The sequence below is a fragment of the Pelodiscus sinensis genome, chromosome 29 (assembly GCF_052426305.1).
Source record: "Pelodiscus sinensis isolate ZL-2025 chromosome 29, ASM5242630v1, whole genome shotgun sequence".
Classification (NCBI taxonomy): Eukaryota; Metazoa; Chordata; order Testudines; family Trionychidae; genus Pelodiscus; species Pelodiscus sinensis.
The window spans coordinates 16195342-16216646 of NC_143080.1; the positions used below are offsets into that span (position 1 = coordinate 16195342).

General features: G+C 45.3%; 1 protein-coding gene across 3 annotated transcripts in view; it reads left to right on the forward strand.

The window, feature by feature from the left end:
- Window positions 1-21305, forward strand: part of NSF (N-ethylmaleimide sensitive factor, vesicle fusing ATPase) — a 162543-nt gene that overhangs the window by 125335 nt on the left and 15903 nt on the right. For all 3 annotated transcript variants that reach the window (XM_075911369.2, XM_075911370.2, XM_025181455.3), the window contains exons 16-17: window positions 10720-10786; window positions 14415-14494. In XM_075911369.2, coding sequence (XP_075767484.1) covers window positions 10720-10786; window positions 14415-14494 — 147 coding nt within the window. The remainder of the gene's footprint in view (window positions 1-10719; window positions 10787-14414; window positions 14495-21305) is intronic.

The window sequence follows — 21305 nt, forward strand, 5'->3', positions numbered from 1 at the left end:
CTAACAATTACAATATTAAATCTAAATTGAAACTGATTAAAAACGTTAGGTAACCATATAACAGTTTACACAGGGCAGGGTCAGGAGGCTATGCTTAGAGAGATAGTTGAGAGAGAGAGAGAGAGAGAGAGAGACCTCACCACTCCACGGAGCTTGCACTGATCGGGGTTCCCAGATGATGATGGTAGCCTGGGGTCCAGAGGGCAGGAGAGAAGCAGGACAGAGCCCCCAGCACGATCAGACAGGAGATGAAGAAGTCTCAATGGGACTGATGCAGTTTAAGTTCAGGTATCAGAACAGTTTTCTTGGGGCAAGGAGAGGAGTTTTATAGAGATAGTTCAAAGAGAAAGAGGAGAGACAATAGAGACTGATCACCCCTGGTTATGGGGGATGTTCCTTGAACGAGCTCACAATGCAACTAGGTAGTTTCAGTATTTTGGATGTCAGTAGGATCATTACTAGAATTGGTCTGATAATGACTAATTTGGGTGTGAGCAGGCCTAGGTTCATTAGCATCTGGAGCAGGGATTTCCCATCAGTCACTGCTTCTCTGCTTTCGGTGTCCCATAGTTCACTGCGGTTCCTGCCTTGGAAGAGCTGCTCTCCATTCTGTATGCTAATGAGATGTCCCTCTGTTCCATCTTTAATGCAAATGAGGCTGGGGTGTTTCCGTAATTCTATCACCCTTGTCTGAAGCAGTTTAGGTGTGTCTTCCCCGGCCTTGTCATTGCTTTGTCTTTGATTCTAGCAGAGGCCTGAGGGAGGGGGATGGTTTTCCATGAATGTCACTCCCTGGCTCCCCAAGAGCACAAGGCTGACAGGTGACCATGTTCTGGTTCCCCAAGAATCACAGAGCTGGTGGGTAACATGAGGGTTCCCGTGAGGGCTCCCTAGCCCATGTCCGATACATCCATATACAGCTGCACCAATGGGCTCTGCTTGACAAACAGGACCCCTGCACATACCATCTCCTCCTATCTCGACCAGTCCAGTGAGCGGAGCACCTAACCACTGCATCCAGAGGGGACAGTGCCAGGTTGTGGCCGCTCCTCAGCCACCTCTGTAGGGGTCGGAGCTTTAGCCTGGCATGGCTCACCCCATAGGTGCAAGCTGCCATATGGCCCAGTAGTCTCATACATGTCCTTGCTGTGGTAATAGGGGACCTCTGGAGAGCTAAGATCATTGAGCTCATAGCCAGGAACCTGGCGGGGTGACATCAGGGGGACGGGGAAGGGCGGCGGGTGGTTTAAAATGGCTGGCACCACTGTACAGGGGAGGGCAGCAGATGAGAAGGTAGCGAGCGACAAGGGTGCAAGTGACGTCCACAGTGTTCCTAGCGCAAGTACCTATCCTTGACACATGTAGGGTGGTCACGTGGTTCTCCGTGCGTACTTTCTCGGAGCACTATGCAATTACTCATCAGGCCAGAGCAGATGCAACCATTGGCTGGGCTGTGCTACAGTTTGTTAACATGTAGATAGTGTTAGTCCCCAACCCCACTTCCGAGGACACTGCTAGGGAGTCACCTAATTGGAATGGACATGGGGAAGCACTCAAAACAGAAAAAACAGTTACTTACCTCGTAACTGTTGTTCTTCGAGATGTGTTGCTCATGTCCATTCCAAATCCCACCCACCTCCCTTTCATCGGAGGACTCCAGCAAGAAGGAACTGAGGGACCAGGAGAGGTATATATGCACCGATATGCCGGCATCACTCCAGGGGGCTCCCTGGCTGGCCCAACGAGTATTGATGAGCAAAGAACAACAGTTACAAGGTAAGTAACCATTTTTTATAGATCTCTATCATAGCCCCACATGGTTGTCCCTTTTCTAAACTGAACAGTCCCAGTTTTTCTCACCTCTCCCAATATGGGAGCTATTTCATCTCTCTAATAATTTTTGTTGCCTTTTTGTGTACTTTTTGCAATTCTAATACTGTGACGTGACAACAAAAATGTCACACAGTATTCAAGATGTGGGCATGCCATGGATTTAAGTACTGGCATTTAAGGTATTTTCTTTATTACCTATCCTTTTCTAACGTTTTCTAACCTGGATAGCTTTTTAGATAACTGCTGAACATTTAGCAGATCTATTTTCAGAGAATTATCCATAATGACTCTGAGGTCTGTTTCTTGACTGGTAATAACGGTCATGTTTTCCAATGTGCATAGAATCATGTTACATAAAGATCATCTTTAGATCTTTTAGGTAAAGATCATGATAGATAAAGATCTTGTTTTCCAATGTGCATAGAATCATAGAAGATTAGAGTAAAAAGACATCTTAGGAGATCATCTCAAAGCATTCCACTCAAAGCAGGACCAACCCCAACAAAATCAACAAGGGTTTGTCAAGCCTCACTATAAAAACCTTTATGGACGGAGATTCCACCACCTCCCTAGGTAACCCATTCCAGTGCTTCCCACCCAGCTAGAGGGAGAGTTTTTCCTAATATCCGACCTGTACCTCCCCCACTGCAACTTGAGACCATTGCTCCTTGTTCTGTCATCTGCCACCACTGAGAACCTCCGTCTCCATCCACTTTGGAACCCTCCATCCGGTAGGTGAGGCTGCTCTCAAATCCCTCCTCACTCTTCTCTTCTGCAGACTAAATAAGCCCAGTTCCCGCAGCCTCTCCTCCTAAATCCTGTGCCCTAGCCCCCTAATCATTTTCGCTGCCCTCTGCTGGACACTCTCCTGAGTGTCCATATCTTTTCTGCAGTGGAGGAGCCCAAAACTAGACACACAACTTCAGATATGGTCTGTCTCACCAGTGCTGAATACAAGGGAATAATCATTTCCCTTGATCTGCTGGCAGTGCTTCTAATAAGGCATTTATCAATATTGAATTCCATCTGCCACTTGGTTGACCAGTTAGTTTTCTGAGATACCTTTGTAACTCTCTTCAGTCTGCTTTGAACTTAACAATGTGGAGTAATTTCATACCAGCTTCAAGCTTTGCCAACTCACTGTTCACCCCTTCTCTGTCAGATGTTAGCAGGCATTGGCCCCAGTAGATTCTTGGGGGACCCTACTAATTTCCTCACTCTGTCCTGAAAAGTGGCCATTTATTCTCAAGAGACAGATCTTGGAATCATTATGGATAGTTCTCTGAAAACATCCACTCTGTGCAGCGGCAGTCAAACAAGCAAATAGAATGTTAGGAATCATTATAAAAGGGATAGAGAATAAGATGGAGAATATCTTATTGCCTCTATATAAAACCATGGTACGCCCACATCTTGAACACTGCGTATGGATGTCGTTGCCTCATTTCAGAAAAGATATAGTGGCATTGGAAAAGGTTCAGAAAAGGGCAACAGAAATGATTAGGGGTTTGGGGCGGGTCCCATGTGAAGAGAGATTAAAAAGACTGGGACTTTTCAACTTAGAAAAGAGAAAACTAAGAGGGGATATGAGAGGTCTATAAAATCATGACTGTGAATAAGGAAAAGTTATTTACTTGTTCCCATAAGGAGTAGGGGTCACCAAATAAAATGAATAGGCAGCAGATTTAAAACAAACAAAAGGAAGTTTTTATTCCCTCAGGCACAGTCAACCTGTTGATCTCCTTACCAGAGGATGAGGTGAAGACTAGGACTTTAACAGGGTTCAAAAAAGTACTAGATAGATTCATAGAGGTTAGGCCCATTAAAGGCTATTAGTAAGAATGGGTAGGAATGGTGTCCCTAGCCTCTGTTTCTCTGGAGGTGGGTGACGGGAGGGATGTGAGGATAACCTGTTGTGATCCCTCCCTCTGGGGCATCTGGTATTGGTCTCTGTCGGCAGGCATGATTCTGGGCTAGATGGACCTTTGGTCTGAGCCAGTATGGCCTTTCTTATGTTCTATTCCCAGTCTTTGTTTCCTTTTAATCAGTTACAAATCTGTGAGAGGCCTTTCCCTCTTATCCCATTACTGCTTATTTAAGAAAGTAAGAACAGCCATAATGGGTCAGACCAAAGGTCCATCTAGCTTTGAATTCTGTCCCTGCAGAGGGAATGAGCAAAACACAAAATCATCCAGTGATCCATCTCCTGTTACTCATTCCCAGCTTCTGACAAACAGAGGCTAGGGACAGCATTCCAGCCTATCCTGGATAATAGCCATTGATGGATCTAACCTCCATGAATTTATCTAGAACTTTTTTTAACCTTGTTATAGTCTTGGACTTCACAGCATCCTCTGGCAAGAAGTTCCACAGGTTGATGGTTTGTTGTGTGAAGAAATACTTCCTTTTGTTGATTTTAAACTTGCTACCTATTAATTTCGTTTGGTGACCCCTAGTTCTCGTGTTACGGGATGGAGTAAATAACTCTTCTTTATTCACTTTTCCCACACCACTCATCATTTTATAGATCTGTCATATCCCCCCTTAGTCATCAGTTTTCCTAGCTGAAAGTCCCAGTCTTATTAATCTCTTCTCATATGGTACCCATTCCATTCCCCTCATAATTTTTTTTGCCCTTTTCTTAATTTTTTCCAATGCCAAGATATCTTTTTAGAGATAAGGTGAACTCATTTGCATGCAGTATTCCTGATGTGAGCACACAATGGATTTAGAGAGACACAATAAGATATTCTCTGTCTTAGTCTCTATCCCTTTCTTAATTATCCTTAGCATTCTGGCTTTTCCTAATTTTGAGTGCCTGATTTTGGAACCTTTATGTTCTCTTAACATTTTTGTGTGTAATACAACATAATCTGTATACAATTTTTCAACACACTGAAATGTGATTGTGGAAGAATACATAGGGAAAAGGGATGGGCTGGAGCCTGCAGCCTGGGGTAATCCACAAGGCTTCACCTTGCCCTGGAGGGCTGAGTTCTATATGAACAGGAAGCAGAGAGGAATAGGAGCCAGGCATGCTGCAGTGGGTGGCATTTTTTCTCTAAGGCACCTGGAGACATACCTGACATGATTTAGATATTTTGTCAACTGAGTTTGGAGAGTGCTGAGCTATGGTCTTGATGAACTGTTGTTACAAAGATTCCTGTCTTAAACCTGAGGAAAGGGAGCATTGCATTTTACTAATAGTGTGTCTGGGCGATTAAACTGAGTCTTGGGGAAACTAAGGTTTTATGAGAGTGCCGAGAGACTGTGTATGCCATCACCCACGGTACCTGAACTGGGTTGGAAAACTTCCCTTCCATGAAGGAGGGGTGAGAAGGCAAAGAGGTGTTTCTGCTATTCATGGCAGTGAGATATCCAGTCTCCCAGGCTGGTTCTGGAGGCTCTAATAGAAACATAGAATACTAGAACTGGAAAGGACCTCAAGACATCAAGTCCAGTCCCCTGCCCTCATGGCAGGACCAAGCATGGTCTATATCATCCCTAATAGATGTCTCTCTAACCTGCTCTTAAATATCTTCAGTGATGGAGATTCCACAACCTCTGTAGGTAATTTATTCCAGAGTTTAATCACTCTGACAGTTAGGAAATTTTTCCTAATGACCAACCTAAACCTCCCTTGCTGCAGCTTAAGCCCATTGCTGCTTGTCCTATCATCAGAGGCCAAGGAGAACAATCCCCCCCCCCCCCCGTCGCACCTTTTTAGATACCATAAAACCGCTATCATGTCCCCTCTCAATCTTCTCTTTTCCAAACTTAACAAGCCCAGTTCCTTCAGTCTTGCCTCATAGCTCATGTTTTCTAGACCTTTAATCATTTTCGTTGCTCTTCTCTGGACCCTTTCCAATTTCTCCATCTTTCTTGAAATGTGCCTAGAACTGGACACACTACTCCAATTGAGGCATAATCAGCGCAGAGTAGAGTGGAAGAATGACTTCTTGAAGTGGTGTCCCTATGGGTGCTCCACTCAGGTCTCAGTGCATCCTTGTCACTGATCAGAGACTTTTGGTGAGAAGTGCCCCTCGCGCTCCTGCCATTCATTGAGTGTGCATGCACCATAAGCCGCCTCAGTTCCTTTTCTGTCGTCCTCGGCTGAAAACAGAGTCAGAACAGTGCTCTTCTCTTCTGACAGGAAAACAAAACTAATAGCATAATTAGCTTAGTAATACTTCATACTTTAGTCAGTTATCGATAGTTTCAACATGCCAGGCTCTCCCAGCTTTAAGACACCTTATTTTCTTCCAGATGTTTGCTGACGGATTCCTTAATTACCTGCTCCATTATCTTCCCTGGCATGGAAGTTAAACTGACTGGTCTGTAGTTTTCTGGGTGGTTTTTCCCATTTTGTAGATGAACACTATGCCCTTTTCCAGTCTTCTGGAATCTCTCCTGAGTTCCATGATTTTTCAAAGATGATAGTTAAAGGCTCAGATACCTCTTCTGTCAGTTCCTTGAGTATTCTAGGATGCATTTCATCAGATCCTAGTTACTTGAAGACATCTAACTTTTCTAAGTAATTTTTAACTTTCTTTTTTTATTTTAACTTCTAAACCTATCCCATTTCCATGAGTATTTGCTTGTTAGGCATCCCTTCGTCATCAAAAATCTTGAAGACCAAAACAAAGGAGTCATTAAGCACCTCTGCCATTTCCAAGTTTCCTATTATCATTTCTCCCTCCTCACTGAGAAATAGGCCTACCCTGTCCTTGGTCTTCCACTTGCTTCTAATATATTTATAGAATGTTGTCTTGTTACCCTTTGTCTCTAGCTAGATTGAGCTCATTTTGTGCCTTTGCCTTTGCCTTTCTAATCTTGCCCCTGCATACATGTGTTGGTTGTTTGGATTCATCCTTTGTAATTTGACCTAGATTCCACTTTTTATATTACTCCTTTTTGATTTGTAGATCATGCAGGATCTCCTGATTAAGTCACGGTGGTCTTTTGCCGTACTTTCTGCCTTTCCTACGCAACAGAATAGTTTGCTTTTGTACCCTTAATAATGTCCCTTTGAAACACTGCCAAATCTTTTCAGTTGTGTTTCCTCTTAGTCTTGCTCCCATGAGACCTTACCTACCAGCTCTCTGAGTTTACTAAAATCTGCCTTCCTGAAATCCATAGTCTCTATTTTGCTGACAGTCTAGAACAGTTGGATTTGTCGGCCCAGATGCAGGTTTTCCTGCACTACCTGGATAAGCAACAGGAACAAATCGAGTGCTTAAGACAGCCATTTGTTGTGGCTGAGAGGGGGCAAACAAATCCAAACACTGAATAGCAAGCACAACATTCATCTGAGGAAACTCCCAAGCTTGCCTCCAAGAACCCAAGTAGTTGAAGAAATTTCTGCATAAATGGGTTAAGACTCAGATGGAGAAGTGGAAGTTTTTGCAATTGGATCCAGAAACTGCAGCAGAATCGCAGGCAGCTGTGGCTCTCTGAGCCACAGGGCCAACTTCAGAGTCAGCAGTAGGAGCAAGAGGTGGCTCTGGGACCAGATCTAGATGTTGAAGATGCAGGAGATGAAACCGTTGAGGGACCAGGTTTTACTTCTCTGCCTGGAGCTGCAGTAGTGACAGAGTAAATAAGTGACACCAAGAGGACAACTCAACAGGAGCATCGTGGAGCAATGTAAGGCACTAGAAAGACTAAAGATGATGGTTCTGGAGAGGACAGAAAAAAACAAGAGCAGTAGTATGAGAGAGGAGCTGGAAGAGCCACAGGATCACAAGGCAGGTCAGTGGTGAGAAGTAGAAATAACTTGCAGGAAACGCGAGGAAGATTCTACTGATCTGTGTGAACAGAGTGCTTTGCTGTAGACTCATATTACAGAATTCATATTACAGTGGCCAAGAAGGAAGAGGAACTGTAAACAGCTGTGGCTAAGGTAAACAAGGATGCATCACAGAAGAACATGGCCCAGAAAGTGTCCATGAGCTCAGGTCACTAATCTTCAAGACCTGCAATTAGAGCGAGCAACCAGGATCAAAGTGGAAGCAGGAGTGAGGGAGGAACCAAAAGGCACAGGAAGAGGACCTGAAAGATACATTAGAGACTTGAACAGTGGAACCATTGGTCAAACGAGGAGCAAGAATTGATTCTTCTGAGGAAGAGATTGGATGATGAGTGTGATACTTTCCCAAGGTGTCCAGAATAAGGATTTTAACTAACGAGTAATTTACTAGTTGAGTAGTTGATGGAATTTCCATCTTGACTAGTTGATGGGCACTTCCACATTCCTCCTTTGAAATGTACAAGAGCTCCCATTCCATGCTACGCTGCCACTTTGAAATGCCACGTGGCGCCCGGGGTCAGCTGACCCTCGGCTTTGCATAGCATTCCCTGGAACCCGGGATCAGCTGAGGATTTCTCACTGACCTCAGATTCCACGCTGCATTTCCGCAGAACCTGGGATCAGCTGGGAACTCCCCAGCTGACCCCAGGCTCTGCATGCTTTGAAATACCATGCTGGAGCCTGTGATCAGATGGGGGGTTCATAGCTGATCCTGGGTTCTGTGGAAATGCTGCACAGAGCCCAGGGTTAGCTGGGGACTGATCCCGGGCTCCACTTGGCATTTCAAAGTGGCAGTGCCACATGGAGCCCGAGGTCAGCTGGGGACTCCCCAGCTGATTCTGGGTTCTGCAGAAATGCTGCAGGGAACCTGGGATCAGCTAGGGAGTCCCCAGCTGATGCTGGGCTTCATGCAGCACTGCCACTTTGAAACACCATGGCAGTGTTTCAAAGGGCAGCGCCACATAGCTGATCCCGGGCTCTGTGTGGCACTGCCCCTTTAAAATGCCACCACAGCATTTCAAAGGGGCTGTGCCACATAGAGCCCAGGGTCAGCTCCATGCAGCACTGCTGCTTTGAACGCCAAGGTGGAATTTTAAAGGGGCAACACCGCACAGAGCCTGGGATCAGCTGTGCAGCACTGTCGCTTTGAAGTACTCTCTCTGAATCTCTGATAGAGGCAAAAAGGGGAGGAGGAGTCGACTAGTCAACTAAACTACCCAATAAGCATTTGCTTATAGGATCATTGCCTAGTCCTTAACATCCTTAATCCATAACTAAGTGACTTGGTGTTAAACTTAGTGACACCAGTTTGTTAGTCAGCCAAACAAACTTCCTGGGATTGTGCTAGCCCTCTTTGCTTTTCAAGTAACGCGTGATACAGCCTAGTTCCCAGAATCCCTGGAAGGGCATTCCTTTGCAGTATCCAGGCCCTGTCAGTAGACACACTCACAGAAATTGCCAAGTTTTTGCTGTCTCCACAGAGACAGTTTACATGACCGCCTGTTGGCTCAGCTGATGAGGATTCACATTCTGCTGTATTATTGCACTGGCATGAACTTATAATAAACCAAGAAAAAGAGCTTATTAACAGGTGGGGGTGTACATGATACTAAGCAAAGATATTATAAATTGAAAACGGCTACAAATAAAATCACTGTATAATTGTTTACCCTGTGTTGTAGGGTAAGTATAAAACTTAATCTGCTGCCCAGATTAATCACAACTCCTTTTCATAGGACCAAGCTGCTTGTCAGTCCTGCTTGATTCTAAACATTTTTTGGAAATGCATTCAACTTTTAAATTACCTGTATATATGTCCTGCAGTGGTTATAACCAGTATGATGTAAGCTTTCATTTGATACCTTCTTTATAGTAAAATACAGTAATAGCAATGTGTTGTGTGTAGTGAGTTTCTCAGAAGTTTGTTAGATAAGTGAACCTTTTGCCAGCAGGGGCTGAATAATAGGCCAAGATTCATGAGGCACATTTCCAGGCAAGGAGGCAGAGGTGTTTACAAGCCATGAAGGAGCTGACAGAACGTCTGGAAGGAACCAAATTGCTGATGGTGAACTTTGGGGTGACCAAGTGGAACTGTCCACTCGGGTGAGGATTCTTCAGCAGAGCAAAGAGGATTCTGAACACAAGCACAGGAAGGTGGGAGCCTAGATCCAAGAAGTGCAAGTAAAATTTCCTGACGTGTTGCCTTAGTGCAGGTGTGGGCCATAAGGGCACATCTGCAGGTATGACTACTTGCAGCTCCCATTGCCTGTGGTGCCTGGCCCACACCACTTGCTACAGCTCTCTTGGCTGAGAACAGGGCCTGTGAGTGGCCATGACTGCAGATGTGCAGGGAGAGAAAGCATCTGACAGCCTGCCAGGGGCTAACCTTGGTGAACTACATCGGACCCACAGGTCGCCTATTGCCCATCCCTGCCTTAGTGTCACTAAGTCATGTCTTCAGCGTACTTAGATCTGATGCAGGAGGAGCTGAGGCAGATGGAGGAGAAAGGAGCAAAATGACTTCAAACACCAGCGAAAGGAGAAGTGGCCTGGCTGTGAAGCCCCTCTCTTGGCTCAGGATCAGTGTCACCCGCTCCAGGAATGGAAGATCAACTGCCACAGCATCAATCTCCACAGCAGTGAAGACGAGCCCTAATTTAGAGAGCTGCTTTTTCCCAGGCTGAGAAGTAAAAAATTGAAAGGTTACAAGAATTAAGAGGACACCTGGGAGAGTGGGAGGCAGTTGTTGGGGCTATTTGGGGGGAAATGGAGAGACAGATGGATGGGTCTGAAGGAGAGGCTCCTGCTAAGCTGTCAAGGAGATGGTGAGCGTTAGGTAAGACTGGCAAACATATAGGCCTTTTCATGTTTCAAAAGTCCCAGCACATAACGGGAAAGGAATCTGACTAGCATGTTCCTGCTCTGTCTGTTTGGTTGATAATCTGATCTCAGCCACCTGGAAACAGTCTGAGGTGAAGTGTTGGAGGCATGTTCACATGTATGTAACTGAGAAAATCTTGAAGCTCTTTTAGGATGAAATTTTTGGCACTACTAAGGCATTATTGTTTTTCCCCTAGATCTTTGATGACGCCTACAAGTCCCAGCTCAGCTGTGTAGTAGTGGATGACATTGAAAGGCTCCTAGGTAAGTCATGGAATTTTGAGTTCTCCGTGCAACAAAGTTATATTACCAGCCAGAAATGATCCAGGAACCGTGACTTTGTTAGGTGGTTAATCTAGGTATGAAAATTCACAGGCCTTAATTGATCCGCAGTGTTGGTGTAAACATGTCTCATTTCTGAAGCCCAACAGCAATATGCTTGTCTTCTACCTCAGCATTAACTTCATCTTGTTCTAAGGCAGTGGTTCCCAACCTTTTCAAGCACATGTACCCCTTTTCAATCTGTTAAAATGCCCCCATGGGGAGAGGTGGGAAGTGGTGGCCGGCACATCCCTTGGCCCATGCTGCTTCCTCAGCTCCCACCTCCTCTGTCCCCTGCCCATCCATACAGGGTACGGTGAGGGGGCTCTCATGGCCAAAGGCAGCTCCTGCCCTGGCACTCGGCTGGACATGGAGCCCTGGGGGAGGAAAAAGAAAAGAAAAGGAAGGATCAGGCCCACTGTGGGACTGGGAGGGAGGAGAAGGCTGGAGTGTAAATGGCAGCACAAGCTGGCAATGGAAAAACACATGGTGCATCCTGGGGTATCAAGAGTCCATCCTGAAGGTGGGAGGTAGCGTGTGTGCAGCAAGTCATGAACAGTGAGTCCTGGGGGAGAATCGCCTGGCGGAAAGTCCTAGTCCCAAAGTAGGCCTGATCCTTACTTTTTTTCCTTTTCTAAACTTTCCATGGGCCCCCTACAGTACCAACACGGATCCCCAGGGGTCCATGGACCACAGGTTGGGAACCACTGTTATAAGGTATTTGAGTTGGTCACTGTGCTCCAGCTTCCATCTGCGTCATTTTAAACTAAATGAGATTTGTACCGTTAATTAGGTCAGAAAGGGGCCTGATTCTTCGCTGCCTTGCACCTTTGAACAGTCACTGACAGCTCTGTAAAATGCTATAGTAGAATCATAGGATTGCAGAAAATTAGGATTGTAAGAGACCTCCGGAGGTCATCTAGTCCAACCCTTGCTCAAAGCAGGACTAAACCCAACTAAATCAAAACCTCAGAGTTCTGAGCACCTCAGGAATGGAGATGGTTAGTAACTTTGAGCAAAATTTTATGATGAACTTTCAGAAATTTACAACTGAACATTGACCTAATACAGCTTTGAAACTTGACTATGCGGAAGGAATATGCTGTATTTAACCATCTTACTTTAAATGAAACAAGCACAGAAATCGTTTCCTTACCTTGTCAAATCTTTGTTTACACGTTCTATTTATCTTTTTGGTAGTTTACATTTAGCACAGCACTGTACTGTACAGGAGACCCTCGCCATTCACGGTGACTGTGTTCCTAACACCACTGTGAATGGTGAAATCTGTGATTACTGGGGGTGAGGGGAAGCAGAGTGTTCCATTTCCCCATGGCTCCTGGCTGGCATGGTGAGTACAGGGGTGTGGAGCCTGCTGCCCTGCAACAGGCCCCTCCAAGACCTCGTTTCCCATCCTTCCCCACCCCCCCAACGCAGGGGACAGGGTGCAATGGTGGGGAGAGGACAGAGTGGTGGTAGAAAGGCAAATCTCAGGGTTAGGAAAGATCTGCAAAATCGCAAACAGTGAATCATGAGGGTCTTTTGTACTGTATTTGTGCTTTTTGGGGTCTCTGCTGCTGCCCAATTGCGTACTTTTCAGTTCCAAATGAAAAGTGAGATTTAGTAGCTCATTTTGTAACTCTGGTATTTATAATTAAGGTTCTGCTGTGCCACCTGTCTGAATAAATGCAGAATTCTGATTGCCTTGCGTTTTACACCCACTTGTCACAGCTGGGGCTCACTGTACATGGAACAAGGCAGCGAGGCAGTTGGCCCAAAATGTCTACATTATAGAAACAAAGACAATGTTTAGAGAACAATAGAATGACCATGTAATTTGAGCACTGGCCGTACAGGAATATGGTCTCTGGGGAAGTTGTGACCTCTCTTACAAGCTTCATGCATTTATTGATTTTTTTTAAGTGATTTTGGTTCCTGGTTGGGTTTCTACAGTATTTGTTTTGTCAATCAGTCTGCCAAAAAAAGAGACACAGACACTTCTTGGGTAATAGGCAGGCATTGTATATTGAAAACTGTATATTAATGCACTTTGTGGGCACAGATTTAGGTCATCCAAGAAGAATGGTTTCCTCTCTCTTTAACCCAGATACCTTACAATCAGGCAGGGTCTGCTCAGGAAATACGAGCTAGAATACCAGAGGTGTCCTGCAGTGAAAGGAAAGGCCACTGTTCTGCAGGGAGGCTTATTCAGAAGCCATACAACAGGCATTCGCAAGTGACAAAGAACTAGAAATAGTGTGAATTCTCAATTTGAAATCCATTGCTTCATTGTGACTGCAAGGCCGAGAGTGAAGATTTCTCTTTAAGTCGCTCTGCTTTCCTTTGAGGAGTACAATGGAATTTGATAAATGAACCAGAAAAATTTGATTCTCGCTGTTCATGCTAAATGAAATCTGGAAGTTTGAACATACTTATACTCAGGGCTTGACATACTGCCGCGAGAGCTACTTGCCAGCCCCACACCGTGCATGCGCCAGACCAGCACTGCGTGTGCACGCAGCGCCGGTGAATGGGGCGCACGGATTGACTGGCTGAAATCTACTCGCCACGGGCGAGTGGGAACAGCGGTTTGTTGAGTCCTGCTTATACTCATAAGCCCCGTGTAATCGTCCGGGTCTGCGGGGGCCACAGTGACTCACGACACTCCCTGGCCAACCAGCAACCTCCAGTGTCTCAGCCCCAGCCCAGGGTGAGGCTCCAAATGGGTCAGGGCTCAGGGTGCAGGCTCAGCTGCAGTCAGTGAAGTTAACCCCAGAGCAGGGCAGAGTAAACAGCGTCTGTAAACTGTGTAGCTGGTAAGGCTCAGGCCTGTCTGCAGGCTGAGCCGCAGTCTGAGGCTGTGCCCTTAGTCAGGGCAGTGCACAGTTCAAAGCTCAGGCCTGTCTGCAGGCAGAGCAGGGGTCGGGTCTCCTTGCTCAGGTGGGGAGCTGACAAGCGTGGGGTTTTCTCCCTAGGGGGAGGACCTGCCACCCAAGGTGAGGGACGGCTGGGGGCACCGGCCCGACTGCAACTTGCTGCCTAGCTGACCTCCATTTCCTCAGCCACCCCAGGGTTGGCTTTCCCTGAGCCTCTTCCCAGTTCCCCCTTGGGCCTACCTGGCTCAGCCACCGTTCCTTGGAGTCTGCTGTGGATGACAGTGTGGGCAAGGTGTCCCTGGGGTCTGGGTCACTCAGCTTTCCCAGTGGTGCAGCCCAATCTCCAGGGCCCCCTCGGCCAGTCTTCTGCGCTCAGCGGCAGTCGGGGCGGCCTTGGCCCGTCCTCTGGGTCTGGCAACAGCTCAGGCAGTCCAACCCAGTGGTCCCTTCTAAGACGGGGCAGCTGTGCCTTCCGTCTGGGGAGAGTGTGTGGCTTGCTCAGCCCATGGGTTCTAATTGAGCTCTCAGTGCCTGCTTTTATAGTCCCAATCCAACCCTCCTGCTTCCTGTGGGTGGGGTCGAGCAGCTCCAGCCCCACCCAGCAAGGGGTTTTAGGGAGTGGTTCCCCTTCCGGGTCAGCGGGAGGGCATGCTGACTCAATACACCCTGAAAATATTAGTTTTCCCTCCTTCCAGATTATGTTCCTATTGGACCACGATTCTCCAACTTGGTGTTGCAGGCCCTTCTCGTGTTGCTAAAAAAGGCACCTCCTCAGGTAAGAAAATTGCATGGTAGGGCTGAGTTTCCATTGCACCTTTGGACAGTCGTTTACAATTGTGTAAAATACTACTGTAGAATCACAGAAGATTAGGGTTGGAAGAGACCTCAGGAGGTCACCTAGTATAACCTCTGCTCAGTAGAGGTCTTCACACCTGGCTGACACACAATTAATTGTAGCAGTGGCTGAACACAGGCTTTTAACTGAGTTTATCCTGGTTCGTTGTTGTTTATTCAGTAACACATTTAGCTCTGGATAGCTGCACATCGCTTAAATAAGAAGCATGCGGAATACATGGCAAGTTTTCAGTGTGAAGATTCTCTGGCCATTGATTTGTCTAAGGAACAGTAAATTCTAATCTTCCTAAACTCAGATTTGTTGTTTCTCTTATCTAATTAAAACAATAATTTTCTCAGGTGTGGAGAAGTGTTTTCAATTAAGCATAGGTTTTTATCTTGTCTGCCTCATTTGAAATCCCCAGGTACCTGTTAATGTTTTTAAAATCGGATAGTAAGCTCCTTAGTTACAAATAGTGCTGAGAAGTCCTTTATACTTACATTTGTTGACATGGTGAAATTTAGGTATCTTGCAAATGACATCTTGGTTTGCTTTAGGGGAGGCAAGAGGGTCTCTTATCACCATTTCCTGCCTATTCATTTGAATTCCACTTTTAGAGCCTGTGAAATGTGGAATAAGGGAAAAGTGGAAGAAAGGCTTTGGCAAAAGAACCAAACACCACCTTGAATAAATTGGCAGCCTATTCTTAATGTCACATACTGGAAAATAAAGTAGTAATGATGCACAAATAAAACACTTTTATTCAGGACAGTATTTGGCTTAATTAGAGAAGCGGTACAAAATTCCCACTGAAATACAGTAGCCAGGGGAACAGACCACTTCACCGAGCCCCCAAACAAGGTGGAAGGGCGGAGCTGGGGCTCAGCCAGCCCTCAGCACTGCCCAGAATGCCCCGTCCCTTCCCCCACCCCCAGCTTCCCAGGTAGCTCTCAGTGCTGCCTGGAGCACACCACACAGTGCTCCAGCGGTGATTTAAAGGGCCACGGGTATTGTAGAGAAGCCCTTAGCCCTGTAGCAAACTTCTAGTTTTTTATATGCTCATCATGCCCTTGTGGCTGAGAGTAGAGAATTTTTCTGTGGAGAAAGAGCTGTATCTCAACCTGTAGTGGAGTTGGAAAAGAACAAGCAATTTTTGGAATGTGTCCTCACAAGGGTGGTGATTATGACATGGGGAGGCAGCGGCGGATATAGGGCAAGGTGAGCAGGGCGGCTGCCCCGGGCCCGGAGCATCAATAGGCCCTGCGCATGCGCTAATTCCTGTTGACTGTGGCCATGGCGCATGCGCAAAATTGTGCTGCCCAGGGATCCGAGGCGCTGCCCTGGGCCCCGTGGCACTCTCCTCCTCCCCTGTAGGGAGGTGTAAGGTGGGTTGAGAGAGTCACAGGGCTTCATATGGAGATAGAAAACCCAAAAGGGATAGGAATGGGAAGTTGTGGTAAGCAGTACTGTGTGATCAGCCATTCCCTCAGTGAGTGTTAGTCTGCAGTCGCTGCTGATTTTAGTTATGATTCTACAGGCTTCTGTGTATAAGTCCCATTGCTGCTACTCACATGCATAAAATTGAGCAAGCACATAAGTCACTGCAGGATTGACACCTGGTTCAAACTTAGTCCCTGAGCCTTCCCAGGCATATCCTAAACACTCCTGAGAGTTGTCATTGGATGGCAGAGGAGACAAACGTCCTCTCTCACGTTGCTGTCAAACAGGCCTTCTGGTTTTATTTTTGTCAGCATGACATGCCGTGAGCCCATTGTCATGTGTTTGACGGAGGACTGGAGTTACAGGAATTGCCAAAGTGGGGGGAGAAGACAGCGGAACATATACTCATGGTGCAAGTACTTAGGTTATGCATTCACGCAGTGCCATCATGTCACTCACAGAATGGAGACTTAATCTGCCAACAGCTTCCCACAACTACCATGGGCAAAATTAGTGTGTAAAGGGGGCATGTCTGGGCCACTGTATTATCATGCATCAAGATGCATGACTCTGTGTTAAATTGGCTTATGAAAGCTGCCTCCCAGATTCCCCCTCCTTCCCATGGAGACTGTTTCAGTCTTTACTCTTCCCGGGCAGGACTAGAAATGCTAGTTGGATAGCAGTCCCTCAGGGCTGGGATTTCTAGCTTGTTTGCTCTTTTTTTTAAATTGCAAAATAAATCTGTAAGTCTACAAAAGCCATTGAAAGCCACGCTGAGTTTGCTTTAAATTCCTTGCTGCGCTCCATGATTCAGAATTTCTTTGAGCAGTGCTTAAAACGTGGTATCTGTTACCAGTTCAAGAAGACTGAGAACCCCTACATTTTGTTTAGCATCTTTTTAAACCAATTAAAAAGCTTTTCTAAAATGGAGTGAAGAGAAGAAAATAAAACATGTTCTTCTGGGTCTTTATTTCAATCAGATTTCCCTGTTTTCTGCAGCAGAGGAGATGGGGGTGGGCAAGAAATAGAAAGATTGAAAAGGGCTGTCGCAGCAGGGAGCCAAGCTGTAGAAAAGGACTTCTCTGAGAACTAAGCAGCAGCAGCTCTGAAAGCCTAAGAGGCTGCTTCATCTACATGCAGAGTCACACAAGGCATGGGGACGCTCACCAGCTCCACAGAGATTTCACATGTGCTTCCCTGCTGGTTCCTGTGAAAAGCTAACAATCAGCTCAGGGAGTGAAAGACCTTTGCAGCATCCCCTAACTAAGCTGGACGTACAATTTGTTCAGTGTTGTGAAATGTCCGGCTTAGCGAGATGCTCTTGGATACCCTTGCGAATGCCCTTCCTATGCCCCTACCTCCTTGTCTGGGACTTGGCAGGCTTCTGCAGATTTGTGCAGGCAGGAGGGGGAAGGGAGCATGCGCCTTGTCTGGTATAATTCCACATGCAATAATGATATCCCAGCATCGCTTGGCATGTGGGTGGGGGCGGGGGAGCAGTAGGTTTAAAATGGATAGAACCAGATCCTGCTTTCCTTTATTCTGGTAAAAACTGGGAGTAATTTGATTTTAGTCAATAGTTATTCTGGATTTACATGTGTGTAACTGAGAGCAGAATGCGGCCTATTGTTTGAACCCCTCTGCCATCACTTACGGAAGGGTTCCAAATGCCCAAAATGTCCATTATAAGGAACCATGGGTAAGTGAAAGTCTCTGTCAAACAGGGAAATATAGGGAATAGCTTTATTCTCTTCCCCCTGCGTTCTGTCAGTGCTCAGCTATAATGTAGCTACAGTTTTTCAGTTGGGCCCTTACCGATTCCTTTATCATGGGATGATCAGATTTGCTGAATTAGTTTGCTCTCTTGGGGATCTGAATAATCGTGTGTATAGCAGAGTCTCTATGTAGTTTATATAAAACCCTGTCTCACTGACAAATCTGTGTTGTTTCAAAAGAGGGGAAAGCGACTGTTTAAAATAATTAGCACTTACAAAGCACTTGCCTTCATCCATGGATCTGAAAGTGCTTTTTAAATTTGGGTGTTATCTCCATTATACAGATCACACATCTGAGGCACACATGGACAAAACATGCCCATAGTCTTTCAGTAAATCAGTGGAGGACTCAATGTTCCAGACTCCCAGTCTTGTGTAGGATTGTTCTGATGCAAACCCATACATCTCACACTGTTGTATGGGTTGCACTGCTTTTGAAACCGTCACTGCTGGTCAGTGAGGGCTCCGTGTTTTAGGTGACCAACTTGAAACATCTTTTCTTTCAGGCGCTGAGCACTGTCAGCTCCTCTTGAGTTTCCCAGCAATTTGCCGTTGCTCCAAATCTGTGGCAGCTGGTCCCTAAGTTTCTCAGGTTCAACACTGAAACATGGGGCCACTTCTGAAAATGTTGGTCTTAAACACGCTGCTTCAATATTCAATTTTTTGGTCAGAAACCCAAAACTGAAAAATATTTGTTCAAAATGTTTGATTTTGGTCACCAAAACTGATTTTTTTTTCTCTTTGTGAAAAGCTGAAATCACAGAATCATAGAATACTAGAACTGGAAGGGAACTGGAGAGGTCATCAAGTCCATTCCCCTGCCCTCACAGCAAGACCAGCAACCATCTATATCATCCCTGACAGGTGCCTGTCTACCCTGCTCTTAAATATCTCCCACGATGGAGATTCCACAGCCTCTCTAGCCAGTTTATTCCAGTGCTTAACCACCTCAAAAGGAAGATTTTCCCAATGTCCAACCTAAACCTCCCATGTGCTCCTTGTCCTATTGTCAGAGGTTGAGGAGACCCATTTTTCTTCCTCCTTCTAACAACCTTTTAGGTAGTTGAAAGCTGTTAGTGTCCCCTCTCAGCCTTCTGTTTTCTAAACTAAACAACCCAAGTTCTGTCAGTCTTCCCTTATAAGTCATGTTCTCTAGACCTTTAATCTTTTGTTACTCTTCTTTGGACCTTCTCCAGTTTCTCCATCTCTTTCTTGAAAATGTGGCACCCAGAACTGAACTCCGTGCTCCTGCTGAGGCCTAATCAGTGTAGAGTAGAGCAGAAGAATCACTTCTCAAGTCTTCTGCTTCACATTTCAACTAAAACATTTTTTGTTGACATTTTGCGTGGAAAGAGTTTTTCCACCAGCTCTACTGACCGCCCCGGGAAAGCTAAAAATTTCCGCTGCTGTGATAGCAGGTAAGGGGGCAGAATGTAGGAGACCTCCAACCAGCTGCAGAGGTAGCTGATAACCTGTAACAGAGAATCAACTCATTGTGAAATGCACAATCCTCTGCTCCTCTCCTTGGAGGAATCTTCTTCCACGTGCATCCGTGTCAGTTCTACAGCAAATTACAAGAGGCCCTCTGATGAAATGAGGAATAATTTTAAAAGTACCTGAGCAAGAAAATGGAATTCCTGTTAGTGGCTTATGTGTAATGTACGCCTGCCGATCCCAGTGTTCAGGTTAATTTTGAAAACCATGTCTCTCCGGTTGTAAGCTCTGTGGGCTTGGGATCATCTCTTACCTAATTCTTTACAGCATCCAGTGCCATGGAGCCCTGGGTGTACAACCATAATAGAAACGTTGGATGAGGAGACGTCAGCTGTTGGGTTATCTCTTGTTTTGCTTCTAGAGATGCATACAAAATTACACTAATTCAGCAGAGTTAGTAATTTGTGCTTGGTTACAGTAAGTACCTTGAGTACCATGACCATCTGTCAATGAGAAACCCCTTTAATTTAGATCTGTGATGAATCCCTTGCTTGGATTCAATTCCTGTGATGATCTACTGATCTGGAAGATGTGTAGAGGTGCTTAGACGGAATCCTGCAGAACTCCAGACACCTGATAATCACCTGATCCTTGCTGCCAAATGAGTTTTGACACTCCTGTCAGTGAGAGCAGCTTTTGGTGAGAGAGAGACAGACACCTTCAGTTGGTGCCATCACTTGCACAGAATGGTGGCAGTTGCTAAGGGTTTTTGTAGAATAATTTATTGACATTACACAATTGTTTTAATCTCATGACTTGTATAAATCTTACATTTAATAGTGCACATCTCTGAGCTGTCACTCACCTATTAAACAGATGTTAATTAAACCATCTGTTAATTAAATGCTTCAGTAGCATAATGTTACATGGAGTTTGAGACAGTGGTCCAGGAGATCAGAGCATAGAACTGATTGTTAGGAGGCCAATGTTGTATTTCCACCTCGGCTGTTGATTCCCTGTGTGCTTGAGTTTTCTCAACTTTATAATAGGGAGAAGACCTTTAAAGCATTTTTAGATCTATGGATTAAAATCTTTGTGTAACAGCTTATCATTGGACTAAAATTTGATATTTTCAGCAAAATAGACAACTATTTTCATTACCAGGATTAGAATTCTAATATAGAATTCTTGATATGTGCTTTAAACAATGGTATTTGTAAATTGACCTAAACATGCTATTGAGTTGTATTTTGGCATTCAAAAATTCTCTACCCCAAGTCCATCAGGCACTGTGTTCCAATGGCCGTGGCCCAAAAACGCAAGGAAAATCAGAGCTAAGGCTGAGATTCTTTCCATTATCCAAATCTCAGGTTTTTTCCCCAAGCGTGGCAAGTTTTGAACACGGGGTCAGTTTTCATGGCTGGACACTGCTGCCTTTGGAATGACTTGAGGTGCACTTTCTGCTTTAACTCTGAATTGGCCATCTTGGTGCAGTGTTGGGCCTCAGCATCGTTTGAACGTCACTGTTTGTGGTTCATTGGGGGGATTTAATACATCCTTTTAGAATTACTGGCATCGTGCCGCTTCCAAGCCTTTGTTTAAAACCTGTTTTGTTAGAACTGAGGCCCAGAAATGGGGTAAGGATTAGTAAATTAGTCTTGTACTTTGTGTAACAAAAGGCTTAGCAATTGCTTTAGTGTCTTTTATTCTTTTCAGCCTATAAAACAAGTGCTTTAGATGAAGGATCCACATCTAACTATTGGCTTATCTTTCTCCCTTTACTTCTATTACCTCTGCTGCTTTCTGCAAGCATGAATGAGGGTTTGATCCTACTTACTAACACCTCATTGGACATTTGTAATTTGTCCTTGCGTGTAGGACCGCTTGAGCTAATAATCTGACTTTGTTCATTGAAATTTATAAACAACTCCGCTCTGAGCTCTCTAGATAAATACAGTAAAAGAATGTGGATAACAATATGGCATGCTAAGATTTTAGTGAGTTTTCTGCCAGTGTAGAGGAGAGCAAGGGAATAGCAACAGAATAGTGTAGTGCTTTTTCATACTTTGGACATGCTATTATCTTTTGAGGTATCTCTTGAC